Here is a 17,856-nt window from a genome sequence, read left to right on the forward strand (position 1 = left end):
ACACATATGACCTGAGGTGGCAGTGGTGAGTATAAAATGGCTAACTTGCGTCTAGCCCCTTGAAGTTAGTGTTTTAATGGTCATTTTTACAACCATTTTTAACACCTGAAATAGTGTTCAGGTGTTAGTCCTGAGCCGCACTGCCACTGTGGAGGTATGGGTAACCAGAGTACTGCCTTTAGTCTCCTCTGATCCTCTGCAGCGCCTCCTGGGTTTGTCCCTGTTTCAGAGCGTGGTGTCCTGCACTGGTCAGCTCCACCTCGTCCTTCCTCCTGCAGGTGGGGGTTAAAACTGGGATACTTGACTTTTTGTTGTTGTAAAGCAGGGGCGGACTGGCCATATGTCCATTGTGGAAGAGCACAGAGGGGCCACTGGCTCTAGGGCCACCGGTCCCGCCTCAACCGAGCTTTACCCAAATCTAAAAGCTGAAAAGAAAAGCATCAAAATAGCGAGAAAAAGAGGAGGAAAAGTCAACAAAAACGTGAGAAAAACACTGACAAAAAAACAACAAAAATGTGGCGACGTGACGAAAAGTTTCCGTCACTTTTGTAGGTCTTAGCTTTCAAATGAGGCGTTACATTGTTGCTCTCCAGTCGAGAAGCTTTTAGATTTGGGTAAAGCCCAGTATAAAAAAACACGAATCTAAAAGGAATTCCGTGGAGTATGGTGTGCCACAAGGTTCAGTTTTGGGACCACTATTATTTATTATTTATATGAATGATTTTGCTTCTGTTTCTACGACCACCTTTCCCGCTCTTTTTGCTGATGATGCCGATCAAAAAAATAATAATAAAAAGACAAACTGGGGAAAATGCACTCGTTAATGTTATGGCGGGGGGTAAGAGGTTAAAATATGTCTTTGTGGAAGTGTCACAATTACGCTAATTTGGGCCAGGCTGGTCAGAGTCCAGGGCTGTTTTTCAGTCCCAGTCCGCCCCTGTTGTAAAGTAAATAATTTTTTACCAATATATAACTGATGAATCTGCATTAAGATTGTGATCGTAGCGTTGAAAGCACGTTTACACCCGAAGTAATGGCGTCAAAAAACAATTACAAATCCCAACAGTTCAAACAACAGAGAACCTAACCACACAAACATAAATAAAGCGTGTATTTTGGAGGCGGTGACCGGAACCGGCTGGTGTCCGCCCCCCTCTCCTCCCATCTCCTACCCGGGTGGCTCAGACGCACGCTGCCGCCGGAGGAGCGTCGTCACTCCGCTCTGAAGATGGCCGTGGTGGAGCGGACCCCGGTCAGAGAAGGCATCCGGATAGCGTGCCTGTGCTTCTTCTGGTACACCGTGAGCTCCGGGGGCAACGTGGTCAACAAGATCATCCTGAACGGCTTCCCTTACCCGGTCACGGTCTCCCTCTTCCACATCCTCTCCATCGTGGTCTTCCTGCCGCCGCTGTTGCGCGCATGGGGAGTCCCGAAGACCGAAGTGCCGAACAGGTACTACCGCTGGTACATCCTGCCGCTCGCCTTCGGGAAGTACTTCGCCTCGGTGTCGGCTCACTTCAGCATATGGAAGGTCCCGGTGTCGTACGCGCACACGGGTGAGTACGGCTGTTGTTTGGTGCTGGCTGCGTGGATGGATGAACGAACGTGGCAGCCTGGTTTGGAAACAACTTGGTGATGTGTCTTGTCTGTGCGCGAGACTCGCTAAATACTCGGCATTTGGTCCAAGTGTCGTGAATGGTATCTTTTACCGCGGTGATTTTTGCAAAACTTGTGGACACCTGGTTAAATAAAGGTCAATAATAAAAAAAAAAAATAACACGCTTGAACTCAATTGTCAAACTGGTTGAGATTAGGGTTTTGGAGCTGGAACATGCGCAAAATGCAACTCACAAACGGGTTTTACGGTAATAATTCGATTCAGTAACAGGGGTTTGATTGAAGATTAGCGCCAGGGAAGTAAAATATTGTTAAATTAATAAAAAATCGCCGAATATATACGTTCAGTAACTATGCAGGTGTCATAGAAAGTTAAGCCCCGCCCCCGGATGAAATGCCGTGTCCGCTCAGCTGATATTAGCATGTGGCTAACGCTAACGCAGCTAAACACTGTTACGCCGCAGCAGCCGGGGCCCGTATCACATTTCCGCCACACGGGCTATATAAAGAAAGTGACTTTAATCGCTGTGTATCCCCGACGTGGCGCAACAGCGAGAGGTTTAAATGTTAAAAGTAATTCTTGATAAAATAATAATTGGCATTGTTGCTAGCGTTAGCCACTGAATTAGCGCTACGTCAGGGGGGAGGGTCCGCTCGTGCTCCGCTGCCGTGCCAAATAAATGATTAGAAAATGACTCTTGTCAGCATAAAAAATGTTACTTGTAGTTCTAATGGGGCGAAAATACTGTAGGCCTTGTAGACAGCCTGACTTTTTTTTTTCTTGCACTGGAATAAAATGTGTTTTGTCCAGTCTCTTGTATTTTGCATGTGTATATTAAAAAAAACACCGTATTTTTAACCATGGTGAACCAGCAGGCTAGTGGTCGTTAGCATTAAAGTGATAGTACTGCTTTTCAAACATGCTAACACGTTTATTTACCTGGGACACTGCAAAAAACATTAGTAAAAGATGCTTTATAGAGTTCGGGAATGTCCACAGTTACCATGGAGATCCGCCATCTTTGCAGCTGTTAGCATACATTTCCATAGACTAACATTAGCTAAAAACAGTATAAAAAGTGGAGAAAAAACCAGTGGAATGACTCCGTTAGCTGCTGAGATACTGCTGGTAAATACATCGAACACACTGTAGTGTCCAAGTGTTTTAATGTGAACAATAACTCCAGTATTTTAACTTTTAAAATCTCCATTAGTTTACAATGGCTGCTCATCCCATAATGCTTAGCGATATTCCCGAATTCTATACCTGATTGAGCTTTAGCTAGTGTCCATCTGCGTTCCCTGTGCTTGGGAGTTAGTAAAGTTAGAAATGAGACTGGAGAACTAAAAACGCCTCCCCTTTTCATTGTTCGTAAACAGAAGATGTGTCGTGATCCACTTCAGTTGCGAATGCGGTACGATACGTATCACGATACTTGGGCGCCGATGCGATACGTGTTGCACACAAAACAGCGACGTGACTAAAAGTTTTAAACCAAAACAAAATGAAAATACGCTCAAATTCAACCCTTTGCTGAAAAGCAATAATGAAATAGTTCTTAGTTCTTCTAATTCTTAGTATGCCCTGCGGTCCCCGTCCCCCTGGTTGAGAAACACTACACTCAAACACATAGTGGGGGTACTTGGAAGTTGAATCTGTATATTTTTCATTATCATTTTCAAAGGAATTGAAATTTTTCCTGAATTCGAGGGTGTTTTAGTTTTATATTGAGCACAACAAACTACAGAATACCAATAAATAAATCAAGTTTACCACTGTCTAAATAAGTGATAAACTTGTACATCTCTCGAGGCTGGAAGAAAGTGTGTTGCTGCGATCATACACTTTGGTTTGTAGGGCTGGAAATCTCACCTCATTGTCACCTGTTGGACCAGTTCCACAGTCAGAGCCTCTGGCTGAAAGTCGGCACTAACTCCCCCACAGATAATAATTAAATAAGATCCACCTTCAGCTTCAAGTTAACTTAAATGAAACCTCATGTGAACATAATATTGGATTAACCATTCAGTTAGTGTGGGCTCTAAATTTAGCAACACTCGGCCAAAACTCTGTCCTTAATTTTTTAGTCTCTTTCAAAAGTTCATGCTCCTAATTTAAAATCATCAACTCATCAAAAGTACCTCCTCCTTTGAGCTTTGACCTCAGAGGAGTGGCCTTCAAGGAGGAACTTCTGCAAGTTTAACAACCTTTAACTTGAGCTGGGACAGTTACACTGTGATGTCGCTGTAATACATTTTGGTTGTGATAAAAAAGTTGCATTGAAAACCCGGAAATGTACGTGTTGCATATTAATGAGACTTCAGCGCTCCACTGCTTTCCAAGTCAGTGGTGAACAACGTGGTGTAGAATTCTGCCAGGACGGGAGAGGGAAGCTCTGGAGACCACATTATGAAAAGCTGCACAGACTTCTCACAATCTGGAGAAATGCCTGTCGATATGATGATAAATAACAAATTGTGTTCAGCTTTATATATATATATAGACACTTATCCCCACTCGCAATCTTGTGAAGCTCTGAATGAGTGGCTTTCGCAATTTTAACAACAATAATGAAGTGTGACGCCTTGTTTTCTTGCATCACCATACAAAGCAGAGTGACCACAAACCCCTATTCCCCATTGTTGTTGTCTTATTTGGTCCGAATCTTCATGGAGGCCTTTTTTGTGAGGCCTTTCCTCAACATCGCGTGACATTTTGGCGTTCTCATTATGCCTCGGTAACTGTTTCGTCATTCTTCTTCACAGTTAAAGCCACAATGCCGATTTGGGTGGTGCTCCTGTCGAGGATTATCATGAAAGAGAAGCAGACCACAAGGGTGAGTTCATGTGCACTAATCACATAATATTGATTCCGTTTATTCAATCCATTTTCCCGCCTCCTTGTCTTTGTCTTAAGGGTTATTGAGAGAGCATTTGACTGACTCTCCTTTGGGGCTGGTTGGGTCTGACAGGTGCCTGCGATATTTGCCTTCTGGTTCTTGAGCCGGTGACGTGAGCAGGTCCTGTTTACCAAAGAGGAGGTACAGCTGTGGGGCATAAGAAGTTTACCCACACATCTGGACAATTCTCGCGTTCAACACCTGCTGCCTTTTTTTGCTGGCCCTGTGTGTAAAGGCGAGGCCCGAGCTGTTAACCGAGAGTGACGTCCGAAAGAGCAGGGTTTGTTTAAAGGAGGCCAGTGACTAAGCAAATTCACTTCAGTAGAGTTTTCAGGATCTGTATTGATTACGTTCGCTTCTACATTTGAAAGACAAATATGGCGTTCTACTCAACTTCTTTTTTATATAAAGGCTCCAAAGTAAACTGTATCACATTGTTAGCATAGTTTGTCCTAGATAAAGGCTTATGAGGGACAGTCCAGAACAACAAATTTAAGAATGGCCTGAAGGAGCGATGCTTCCTCCATAGCGTTCAGAGCAGGCTAGCTGAAGCTCGTTTCATGCTAGCAATTTGGCTAGACCAGTTTCATTATCTAGAAGAGGGCGAAAATAAAAATAGTACAATTCTGAAATTTGATGATGTTGCACAGTGTTAAAGGAATAGGCCACCGTTTTTACATACTGAGATATGTTCTTACCTTAGCTTTGACGAGTTCTTTAGGACCTGTCTGATCTTCCCCCGTGCCTTCAGTCACGTAAACACAGCGCAGACGGCGTTAGCATTTAGCCTCTCCCTCTCTCCACTATAGCTCCAAAACTGGTCAAGATAGAAGCTACCAGGAGAGGCTAAATGCTAACGCCGTCTGCTCTGTGTTTACGTGATTGAAGGCACGGGTGAAGATCAGACAGGTCCTAAAAAACTCGTCAAAGCTAAGGTAAGAATATCTCAGTATGTAAAAACGGTGGCCTATTCCTTTAAGACAAACACGTAGAGGTCAGAATGACAAGCCTGCGTTTAATAACTTAAAGGGGAGCTAAAAAGTTTAAATGCAAAAGTCCATAGGAGTCAGGAACTTTCGGTGCCAGTCGCCATTTCCTTCTGGTTATAGGAAGAAGTCGACAATAAGTCGATGCTTTATTTTATGGTCATGACTCACGATTAGGGCTGCAACGATTGGAGCCAATGCCCGAAAAAACACGATATCTGGTGTCGGCAAATATCCAATACTGAACTGATACCAGATTTGGCTCAAACCGCTTTAAAAACACACCTTTCAACTAAAACTCAGGGAATAAGGGGCAGGCTGTGAATCATTATGAAGACAAGAAGCTGGAGAATTCAATCGCAGAGTTAGTTTGAATCTATGCAAACGTGCAGTGTGCTAAAGCTAGTAGCAGCAAGCTAATGCTGACGAGAGCTAGTCAAGGCTGGGTCAGAAACTGATTGGATCACCTAAAGTAGCCTAATAAAAATAATAATAATATCGACCACTACCGTCAATGGCCACGTGTTTGTATTTCATTTTTTGAGGAATACCGATAAAACGTATTTGTTGTGCACAAGTTGCAATGATCAAGTTTATTTGAGTTGTTCATATTAATATAACCTAAATAGCCGGTCATATCTTTAGTGTAGAAAAGTCCCAGTTGTTCTTGTTTAGTATTTTCCCATTACAGTTTATTCATAGAGAGCCTATAAGTGATATCAATGAGACTATATTGATCTCACAATGGAGAAAAGAGGAGCAACTTTTTCTCTGAGGAGCAATGAACTACTTCTAAGGAAGTCTCTTGGTATCGTTAATATCGGATATTGGCAGATACTCAAACCCCCAGTATCGGCGTTGGAAGCAATAAAGCTAGACCGGTGCATCCCATAAGAAACCAAATCGCTGTTATCAGAAAAACTGCAGTTCGACATTTTCACCAAAATGATTCCGCTCTTTCATGAAGCCCTGGTGGTTTGATTGGGAACTCTATTCCTCAGTATCAAACCCAGTCCACAGTAATGTGTCCGTGCACTCAGACACACCTGCTGTGTTGACAGTGCTGGTCCTGTGAGCTGGAGCTAAAGTGGGACAGGAATGTCTCTCCAAACACAATGAGGCCTTTAGTTGTTTCCACGTCTAAAATTACACTCTTTTCTAGCTGCTACACCCAAGGAGCATGCTCCATCTTGGAAAAATGCCTAATTACAAATGTTTTTTTCGCCTCATGAGTCACTGGAATCTGAAATGCTCAACTAATACAAGAGTCACATACCTTTCAGAACATGACGCTTGGCAATCTGGCAAACAATCACAATTTATATTTCCTCATAGAAAAAACACTTGTCTTTTGCTCATATGGTTCATGAGATGGATGTTTCCTCCAGTGCATTTTGACATAAATTTGCTTCCATTTTATGTATGTGAAACTGTTTATGGTTTTCGTCACAATTAGAATTTTGCAGACATGCGTTATGGAGGAGGTAACAAGTGCACGTCCCATGACCCCATCATCACTCACTGGTGTGGCTGATCTCATACTGTGTCTCCAGGTCTGCCGTGCCCCATTCGATCGATACGACCAGGATGTTGCGTACCTCACGAGCATCTGCCTTTGTGATTTTCATATTGTGGCTATTCAAGTATATTTTTATATTGTCAACTCAAATGACAGTCAGCAAAATGTTCACGTCTTTAACTGTTAGAGGATCATTTGAACGTGGTTGATGAAAACCCCCCAATGATGATTCAAAAGTAAAGTATGTTGCAAATTATTATGCAAATTGTGTCTCCAGGCTCTTTGAATCACTGGCATCAATCTCAGACAGTCAGTTAAGGAAAAAACTACTGCAAAAGAGTCAACCATTGTCCCCTTCAGGGATCCTAAAGGGGCCGACCAGCTCTCTCCCCGTGATTCTGGCCCAAAACATGACTCCGCCCCCTCCTTGGTGACATCACAGCCTTGTTGGGAGTGGACCAACCATCCACTACTCCATCCATCTGACCATCCAGGGTCACACGGCCTCATCAGTGACTGTTTGAAAATGTGTCCATGTATTTCTGAGCCACTGCAGCCGTTTCTGTTCGTCAGCTTCAATTAACTGCTGTTTTGTAGCATCTGTTCTCTTAATCTGATGTGTTTGTCTGGCAGAAACTGTCCTCATTGTGGCTTTATCTGCACAAACCCATGCGTGCTCTGAATCTGCCACAAATCTCTTATCAGTACGATGATTACGCTTCATCTTTCATGAAATATCGAAGGTTTTCATACCTAGTCCAAAGCATTGAACAATTTCACGCTTTTCATCAGCAGACAGACCCTTTTTCTTTCCCATATTGCTTGAAAATGGTCAGCTTAATAATGTGGAACGTCCTTTTTCAGTAGTTTTTTCCTTAACTGGGCTTAACCTGAAAACTAATCATTACAGGTGTCTCAGGTGATTCAAAGAGCCCTGAGACACAATAACATCCATGAGTTTTTCTTTTTTTTTTATGACACCGAAATACAATTTGCATAATCCTTGCGAACGAGGTGTAAGTATGATTTTTAATGGAGTTTTGCTAAATCCTTTTGTCACCTCTTCCAAATGACACTGAACCGAATGTTGTGCTAACGGCGGGTGTGTCCCTGTGCCCCCTCCCCGCAGGTGTACGTGTCTCTCATCCCCATCATCGGAGGGGTTCTGCTGGCCACCGTCACAGAGCTGTCCTTCCACATGTCGGGCCTCGTCAGCGCTCTGGCCGCTACGCTCTGCTTCTCCCTGCAGAACATCTTCTCCAAAAAGGTCTCTGACAGCACAATGTTATATATATACTGTTTAGGATGACACAGTACAATGGAATATAAAGATGCAGATCAGAACAGGACTGTTGTGAATAATACAATTCCTTACTTCCGAAATACATGCTTGTTGAGTCGAGTTATGCTTTAAACACCACAGATGCTGTATTTAAACCCTCACCGTGACAGGCATTTGCACCCAGAGCACATGGGTACTTAATACGCATCGACAAAAGGACATACTTTTACTCTATAAGTGTTCTCTCTACTCTAAATGCAACATGGAAGCACTGCCAAGGTCATCCTTTCCCTGCAATAATGATGCTTTTAGCGACAGAGCTTCCTCAGTGAGTGTATTTGTGGACTGCTGTGGATGTTAGCAGTGGCTGCTTTAGCATTAGCCTATTTATTTAGTAAGGAACCAAGTTTATGGTTGTGCTACAGAGATGGTAAGTAAAGTGTATTTATATTCACCTTATTCTGCCCACTTTTGCCTCTTTTTGCCACCGATCGGCACTTCCATTGTATTGACACTTCCGGTAGAGCGCTAAGTCCGTTCATTAAGCTGAGAACGAGGGAAAATGTTCGCCGCTAAAGTCTGATGTTCAGTAGATTGATTTGTGTAAAATGTCCGATGTTCATTTGCACCAACAAGTCAACACTGCACCGATATTTTGGACAGCAATAAGAGAAATACACTACAGTTACTGTCGGTCACAAAATATTAGGGATGCGCCGATACCATTATCGGGTATCGGGCCGATACCACATGCTTGTACTCATACTCATTCATGAGGTCCCGATACCAGAAACCGATACCATTTGAAGTGCGGCCAGCGCACCTACGAGGCGCACCTCTCAGCTGAGGAGAGAAGAAGCAACAAACTGGAGAATTGTTTAGTGTAAATACGATAATCCACATAGAGCTGACTTTATTACAGACTGCGCTCTCTAAACCAGAGTCTGAGCTGGATTTAACCAGAGCTTAATGTTGTTCGTGCTGCAGCGTCTGCAGTGTTTACAAGATACAGGCTAACGATGCTAACTCGCGGCTAGCAGTTTTGGCCATTCTGACGCCGTTTTAAGCCCAGGGGTTTATTCATCTGAAAAACTAACCCAGCGACTAAAAAGTCCTCAGAAAATCCAAATCAAAGACATACAGCATGTTTATATTGAGGGAAAATGAGCTGCAGCAGAACAATGAAAACGCTGTAGCTTCTCGCTAAGTTGCTACAAACACACGGGAAAATCTACAGGAGCTGAAGTAAAGACGAAAAGAGACCATTTAAGTAACATCTCAATACTATTGTTAAATAAAAACACATAAATGAATAAAGCTCAGGCATTGGGAGCTTTTGGACATGGGCTTTTCTGTCTATGATGGACAGAGACATAAAAATTAAAAATTATATTGAATGAAAATAAAAATAAATGAATAAATGGCATCAGCACAATTCTAATATAACTGCTCTTAAATGTGTCGCCTACTTTACTTAAGGAAATGTAAATGAGTAAATTTGCTAATTACAAACCAACCTGCTGTGAAAAAAGTAAGAATGTTGAAGAAAATGCCTTGTACTCGTATCGGTATTCGGTATCGGCGAGTACTTAAATCCGAGTACTCGTACTCGTATCAGTTTTAGAAAAAGTGGTATCGGTGCATCCCTACAAAATATGACGGTCACAAAGCAATCCTTAAATGTACTGGAATTAAAAAGCGTCCGCAACAAGTAGGTTTTTAGTTTCCTCTTAAAAATATCGACAGAATCAAGCAAGCGTATGGAAGGCGGAAGATCATTCCAGAGCGTCCCATATAATGACACAGTTCTGGCACATTTACCCTGATGTTTGACTGACGTTAGCCCTAACTTCCGCACCCTCTCCCGTGTTTCTCACCTCAACATCGATCTAGCACATATTTTGAAAGTGAGGAATTGCAGATTTAGTGAAGAGATGGAATGGTTCGCACAGGAAGCTGAACATGGAAACGACACTCATTCTAACTCACTCTTACAGAAATGTGTAAATGTCCTTGTGTTTCGTCTTCAAGTGTAATTTCTCAGTGTGGAGCTCTCCTCACTTTAGCTTCACGTCAGCTACAATGCGTGAAACAAGGTGACTGTGTGCGGCAGGTGCTGAAGGACACGCGGATCCACCACCTGCGGCTGCTCAACGTGCTGGGCTTCAACGCCGTCATCTTCATGCTGCCCACGTGGATCCTGGTGGACCTGTCCTCCTTCCTCGTGGACTCCGATCTGGTGAGCCTCATTTCTGCTCTTCGAAAGATACATCATCGAGTCAAGCTCACAGTGGGACCCTTAAGTTACTGATGATCTTTTTCACTGCAGACCTGCTATGGATTAATACTGAAATCCTGAAAGTATTGAAAGAACGTGACCTTGCAAGAAAAAAGGCTAATAAATCAAAACTATGTCATGATAAACGCCATTTTACAATGCTGAGGAACAAAGTCAAGGGCTGACTTTTTTCTTAGTATAATAAGCAAAGCAGGGGGCAATTCGAAGTTGATCTGGGACCAATTAAAAAAAAACTGATGGGACAGAACCACAAAGAAAGAAAACCTGTTGAACTTTTATTAGATGGAAAACGTATCTCTGATCCAGCTGTTGTTGCCACGGCATTTAACAACTATTTTGTTGACTCTGTTGCATCTATTGCAATGTGTTTTTCACAGATAGACACGACAATGTGTTCAGTTTCATCGAGCCCAGTCTTGTGTTTTCCAGTGCCTCTGAAGGAAACATAGAAGCCTTAATCAGGTCACTTAACACATCTAAAGCTAAAGATGTGTTTGGAATGGATACCACAATGCTGAAAGATCTAGGCTCATCACTAATCACTCCCATCTCAACAATTATAAATCAGTCTATCTCCAAGGGGGAATTTCCAAATGTGTGGAAGTCAGCGATTGTTTCCCCTATATTTAAATCTGGAGACAGACAAATCATTTCCAATTACAGACCTATTAGTATCTTGCCAGTAATGTCAAAGGTTCTGGAAAAGATCACCTCAACAACACTGTCTTTTCCCTCCATCCACTACTATTTGGATTTAGGCCATTCCACAGAGACCGCTAACTGCCAAGTCATTACTTAACAAGAACAGTGTTGTTGGAGCCATCTTTTTAGATCTCAGGAAAGCTTTTGACACTGTTAATCATAAAATCTTACTCTCCAAGCTTTCTAATGTCAACTTTTCAGATAATGCGATTAAGTGGGTAGCATCTTATCTTTATCACCGATCACTTGAACTGTTTTTTTGTTGGATATCAATGTGTTTTTTTTCTGGCCACAATCACAAACTCTACCTGGATATTTGCTTGTTTGTTGTAAGGGCTGTCCCATTTCTGTGAGGAAAGAGAATGGGGCCTGAATTGTTCACTTTGTGGTGCAAACTCCAAAAATGTATATGAATGCTGCTCTCGGGGACTTTTCAACTATTTTCACAGAATGTTGAGTTATTTTGTGCCGACTTTCATAATCGATTCAGGCTGATTTGGAGCAAAACTTTACAGATCCTAATTTGACTGTGATTCAAAGTGAAGACCAAACAAAGGTGTGAACGTGCTCCACTGTACTGTAAGTGTGTAAGTGTCTGTGCTCTCCACAGTCGGACATGCCGAGCTGGACGGGCACCTTCCTCCTGCTGCTGGTCAGCGGCTTCTGTAACTTTGCTCAGAACGTGATCGCCTTCAGCGTGCTCAACCTGGTCAGCCCGCTGAGCTACGCCGTGGCCAACGCGACCAAGAGGATCATGGTGATCAGCATCTCCCTGTTCATGCTGCGCAACCCGGTCACCCTCACCAACGTCATGGGCATGATGACGGCCATCGTGGGGGTGTTCCTCTACAACAAGGTCAGACACGCAAAAGTATTCATGGAGCACATCCCTGCTGCAGTGGTAATTTTTACAACATATTTTAATTTAGTTTTAGTCTTAGTCTTTTGATAAAAATGTAATTCAATTTTAGTCTAGTTTTAGTCAAAAAAATATCTTCAATTTTAGTCTAGTTTGAGTCGACTAAACTTACAGTAAATGTAGTCGACTAAATTTAAGACGAATTTAGTCGACTTTGCATTGATAACATTCATTCTAATCATATTTAATGTTGTTCCTCTGCTTCATGGAGCTGCTCCACATGAACAAAGCTCAGAGCTGATCCTTTGGCAGAGAATTTACATGATCTGAGGCTCTTTCAGACGCTCAATAGAAGTTTGGATGATTTTAGTCTCTCCTTTTCATTTTTATTTAGTCTTATTGTAGTCGACTGAAATATCTGGACATTTACGTCATAGTTTTAGTCTCATGAGAAACTTTTAATTTAGTTTTAGTCCAATTTTAGTCGTCAAAAAAAGACACTTTGACTAAAATTAAGACTAGATATTTTAGTCGATGAAATTAACACATCCCTGCTGTTCTCGATTCAGTGTAGTGAAATAACCAGCCTATATCCTCACAATGTATAGGTTTGACTGTACAGTAGGGCTGAAACAACTAATCGTTTATTGAAATAGTTGTTATTTTAGTTATCCATGAATCTTCAGACTATAATTTTTCATTTGATTTTTGCTGTTTTTACTTTAAAGTGAGCATCTGTAGAGTGTTTTGTACTTTGTAGATTTCATAAATATGATCTGTCTATGTTTAAGGACAGTTATCCAATCAGAAAGCAGAATGAGCTCCTTAAACCAGTTTGGAAATAAATGTCCTCAATCCCAGCTCCAGTCAGAGCCAGCGCAGCCTCCAATTATTAATAATAATAATATAAAGCTCAGTGACTGAACTCTGGAGGTTCTTAGCTCTCAAATGAGTGTCCTGTTCACAGAAACTTGTGATTGTGTTCATGTGCAGCACGGAAGGCTAAAAAAGCATTCCACTTGACGTCAACACATACTTATATTGATTGATATTTATTTTTTCATAATAAAAATAAATGCATGTTGCTGATTCTAGACAGATCTTTTGTACAAACCACAGCTACAGTATAATGGATGCATCCATGGGAGCAGTGAGCCTTTTTAGTGGCCTTATTTGAGCGCGTGTGATTACTGCAGCAACGCAGCAAACCCAAGGCCGTGGGAACCCAGGGTGCTGAGGGCGCTGCAGCACCCCCTGGTGGATAGTTTGGGAACAGCAGGCAATATTACCCCCTTAACTCCCACCAGAACCGAGCACATTTTCTCCAGCTTTACCCCAGTCCAAAAGCTTCTGGAAAAAAGGTGTGAAAATAGCAGCAAAACTGAGACGAAAACAATGATGGAAATGTGACAAAAAAGTGACGAAAAATTGATGAAAAAATGACAAAAAAATGACAAAAAAATTGAGAAATGTGACAAAAAAATTACTACAAAAATTTGGTAAAAATGTGACAAAAAATGACACATATTTGATTAAAAATTCACGAAAAAATGACAAATATTTGATACAAAATGTACGAAAAAATGACAAAAAATGTGACAAAATGTGACTTTTTTTTTTTTTAAATGTGACAAAAAATGGATGAAAAAATGTGACAAAAAATGACAAAAAAAGCTACAAAAATGAGTAGAATACCCAACAAAAAAATGATGGAAAAACAATCTGATGACGTGAGGAAAAAGATCCTCTCGGTTCAGGCGGGAGTTAAGAGGTTAATAAATAGGAAATACACGCAGAAAAAGTATTTTGGGGGTACATTTTGTCCCTCAGCGCCCCCTAGCGAAAATATCTTCCCACGGCTCTGAGCAACCCCGTTAAAAGACCAATAAGGCTGGGTCGACCGGCACATGTGGCCCCGGGGCCGTTATGATTCCAGATTTCGGTGCCCATCAATACCAAAATCTGAAATTGACAGCCTTTAGCATTTTCTGTCAAAGCCAAAAGAAAGAAAAATATGTCAATGATGGAGAATTCTCTAATATTTTGCAAATTTTGCCACACACACAGTTTTGACTGACCCTCCTCTGCCCCCCAGGCCAAGTACGACGCCAACCGGGAGAAGAAGCTGCTGCCCACCTCCAAATCGGACCTGCAGTTCTACGACAACCCGGCGCTGGCCCACCCCCAGGCCAACGGCTCGGCCCCCCCGCCCCCGCTGTCCTCGGCCCTCGCGCCCCCCCAGCAGCACAGCCAGTGGAGCGGCCTGCCCGATCACTTCCAGTACAGCCGGCAGACCTACACGACGGGCTACAGCGGCGCCAATCACCAGTACGTGGTCTGAGCGAGGCCAGCGCCGCCGCCGCCGCCGCATGCGCCACAGACTGAAGGCAAAGGAGACGCCGCGCAGTCCCGCCGCCGCCACGCCACCTTGAAACACCAAAAAAATAAGGCGCAGGCGATTTCTGGTCAATCCATTATTATTTTAATCAGATTAATCACACTTTTGAAATGTTAAATGTAATTATTCTATTCGTTATTAATACTAAACCGCTCGAATTGAAAGCATTCGCTCACATTTCAGTAAGTAATAAGTGAAAACGATCTCTGCCTCTCAGGTCACACGTGCTCCATATAGACACAGGCGACAAACCTCTCATTTCACCCTTGTTATACCCCCAATTTACCCCCAAAATACTTTTTCTGTGCATAAATCCTATTTATTAACCTCTTAACCCCCGCCTGAACCGAGAGCATTTTCTCCAGTTCAGCTTTACCCAAATCCTGTAGGCCAGTGTAACACCTCATTTGAAAGACCTACAAAACTAAATAGATCTTTTTCCTCACACCAGATTTTTTTTCATCACTTTTGTTTGTTGGGCAGTCGTCTCATTTTCGTCAAGTCTTCGTGACTTTTTTTGTCACTTTTTCATCCATTTTTTTTTTTTTTTTGGGTCCATTTTTGTCCCTTTTTCGTCAATTTTTTCTCACTTTTTTGTAAAATTTTTGTCCTTTTTTGTCCATTTTTGTCACTTTTCGTCAAATTTTTCTCATTTTTTCGTAAAATCCTTCTCACTTTTTTGTCATTTTTTGTAAAAAAAATTGTCACTTTTTCGTCAATGTTTTCTCACTTTTTTCACATTTTCATCCTTGTTTTCGTCTCAGTTTTGTTGCTATTTTTACACCTTTTTTTCCAGAAGCTTTTGGACTGGGGGTAAAGCTGGAGAAAATGTGCTCGGTTCAGGTGGGAGTTAAGGGGTTAATATTGCCTGCAGTTCACAAACTATCCACCAGGGGGTGCTGCAGCGCCCTCAGCACTAAAGAAAGAAAATCTAAAATGTGACTTATTAAGCGCGTGTAGTAATGTTAAAGGAATAGGCCACCGTTTTTACATACTGAGATATGTTCTTACCTTAGCTTTGACGAGTTCTTTAGGACCTGTCTGATCTTCACCCGTGCCTTCAGTCACGTAAACACAGCGCAGACGGCGTTAGCATTTAGCCTCTCCCTCTCTCCACTATAGCTCCAAAACAGGTCAAGATAGAAGCTACCAAGCTCTTCCACGTTTTCCCTATTTAAATATGGTTACGTGAAGTGTTCCACTACAAAGTATAATTACACAAAATTAAACAATGTGGATTTTCTAAGCGGATAAAAGGGGGGACTATATTGTAAGGCGTAATAATACCGGGAGTAGTTTGAAATCCGCGCAGTAATCTTCACTTTACTGTGCGGATGCCAAACGGGTGAAGATCAGACAGGTCCTAAAAAACTCGTCAAAGCTAAGGTAAGAACATATCTCAGTATGTAAAAACGGTGGCCTGTTCCTTTAAAGCCCTGGGCGAGCGAGAACCCACGTTATAGGGCGTTGGGCTTTTCCCATAGAATTATGAAACCCTGAATATTTGGTTCATGAAATGTGAGAAAATGCTTTAAATTTTAGTGTTTTATATCAGCCAATTATTAATAATGAACATAATTATTAGGCTAGAGAACAATGTTACCACAATGAACTGAATGTCACAAGTGTGTGATTAATCGCAATTTAAAAAATGAATGGATTGACCGCACCAGTACTGATATTTTGAAATAACGTTGACACATGGATACCAGCCTTTATGTTACAGCCTTTAAACTCTTCTCTTTCCTCAATCCGCCGGCGGCGAGCGGAGCGGCGCTGGGGACTAAGGAGGCGCTGGTGCGAGGCGGCCATATGTAGCACCAAGACTGCAGCGGGTTCTCCAGGGCGGAGTCTGGACACGGCCTTCAGGACACCGCATCGCTACATTGTAAATAGCAGCAGAAATGGTAGAACTATTTTGTGCTCTGTACGGCGGCCTCATTAGAACAAACTTCAGTCATCAGGCTCTTGTTTTCTGCGCAGCTTGAGAAAAAGTTGTAAATCATTCAAATCCATGAAAACCTTTAAAAATTGTGAGATGTTCTGTTATCGAGAACAGTCTATGACCTATAGAGTAGTTTCATACTTTCAAAAAGACGTTGCTGTGAAATGAATAAAAAAAAAACAAGTTAATAATTTTATGCAAATGGTTTGTTTTTGCGCTCCTGTCTGGGGCGGAGTAAAGTATCACTGGAAGTGCGAGGACGTGTTTGCTCAGATAATTGATTTAAAAGTATTTTTAAATGAATTATTTATTGTGTGTGAGACACCAAAGGCAGAGTTTGCACATCATGAAGGCGTGTTCTGCGTATCTGTGTGTGTTTTCTTCCTCCTTAGGTCCTTGGGTTTGCGTGGCAGAACTGGCAAAAAGAAAAGAAAAGTCAAAACGGGCATCAGATTTGGCAGGGTGTACGCTGGGTCGTTCTAAGTAAAACTAAGTAAAAAAAGAAAAGATGCTCCCAATGTGAATGTTGCAGTCAGTCCAAAGACGCAGCTCCCACAAAGGGCCTCGTACAACAAATAAACAGGAATGGGAGTATTATCTACACACAAAACCCTGCCCCATAGATCCAGACGGCATCTCTGGACTCGCCCATATAAGGTCATGTTTGAAAACAGTTAAGGGGGAAAACAATTTTGAAAAAGTATAAACTTTCTCTAATTATTCAAAAACTACTGTAACAAACGCTGAATTATGAATATAGTTTCTACTAAATAAAGATACAAAGACATGGGGAGGAGCAAAGTGGTTCAACAGCCCATAAATACATGAATAACGGAGAATGCTAACATAATGCTACATGTTAGCATCGGGCTAATGCTAACAGTTAGCTAGCGCTAGCTACAACAGCCGTTTTTTCACTTCTACTGAACAATCTGTTGTGAGAAAATATCCATATGGGCCAGATTTACAATGGACTGTATTTGTATGTGATAAATAAGTTCATATTCCACCAGAAAATGGCAAAAAAAAGAGTGGAAAATTGAGTTTCCCAAAAGATTCTATTTTCCCCCTCAGCGAGGCCACGCCCCCTTCTATGACGAGATGCCGTCTGTATCTATAACGTTCATTGTGGGGATGGGCGATACCACATTTTTTGGAATCGATACGATACCGATACTTTTGGGGTCTTTTTTGTCGATACCGATACTGGTCATTTCATATGAATGTATTTCAATTTTCAATTAATTGGTCAATTAAAATTATATTACATTAACTGGTTAATTAAACAATGCTAATGTGAAATTAAATACATAAACAACATTTAAAATTAATGCTTAATTGACAAATAG

The 17,856-nt window shown here is 41.8% G+C and overlaps 1 protein-coding gene across 1 annotated transcript; it reads left to right on the forward strand.

Moving 5' to 3' along the window:
* The first annotated feature begins 1,167 nt into the window (after nucleotides 1–1,167).
* On the forward strand, nucleotides 1,168–14,577 carry slc35e1 (solute carrier family 35 member E1). The gene is made up of 6 exons (XM_079580946.1): nucleotides 1,168–1,556; nucleotides 4,384–4,454; nucleotides 8,152–8,289; nucleotides 10,418–10,543; nucleotides 11,916–12,161; nucleotides 14,260–14,577. The coding sequence occupies exons 1-6, from the start codon at nucleotides 1,229–1,231 to the stop codon at nucleotides 14,503–14,505; spliced, it is 1,155 nt and encodes a 384-aa protein (XP_079437072.1). The 5' UTR covers nucleotides 1,168–1,228; the 3' UTR covers nucleotides 14,506–14,577.
* Nucleotides 14,578–17,856: the final 3,279 nt, after the last annotated feature.

Source organism: Gobius niger (assembly GCF_951799975.1).
Source record: "Gobius niger genome assembly, chromosome: 22".
Classification (NCBI taxonomy): Eukaryota; Metazoa; Chordata; class Actinopteri; order Gobiiformes; family Gobiidae; genus Gobius; species Gobius niger.

Excerpts from the sequence above, each read along its gene's own strand:
- slc35e1 (XM_079580946.1), top strand. The coding sequence starts at position 1,229 with ATGGCCGTGGTGGAGCGGACCCCGGTCAGAGAAGGCATCCGGATAGCG. Across the intron at positions 8,290-10,417 it reads AGAACATCTTCTCCAAAAAG|GTGCTGAAGGACACGCGGAT; the intron begins GTCTCTGACAGC and ends TGTGTGCGGCAG. Across the intron at positions 10,544-11,915 it reads TCCTCGTGGACTCCGATCTG|TCGGACATGCCGAGCTGGAC; the intron begins GTGAGCCTCATT and ends TGCTCTCCACAG.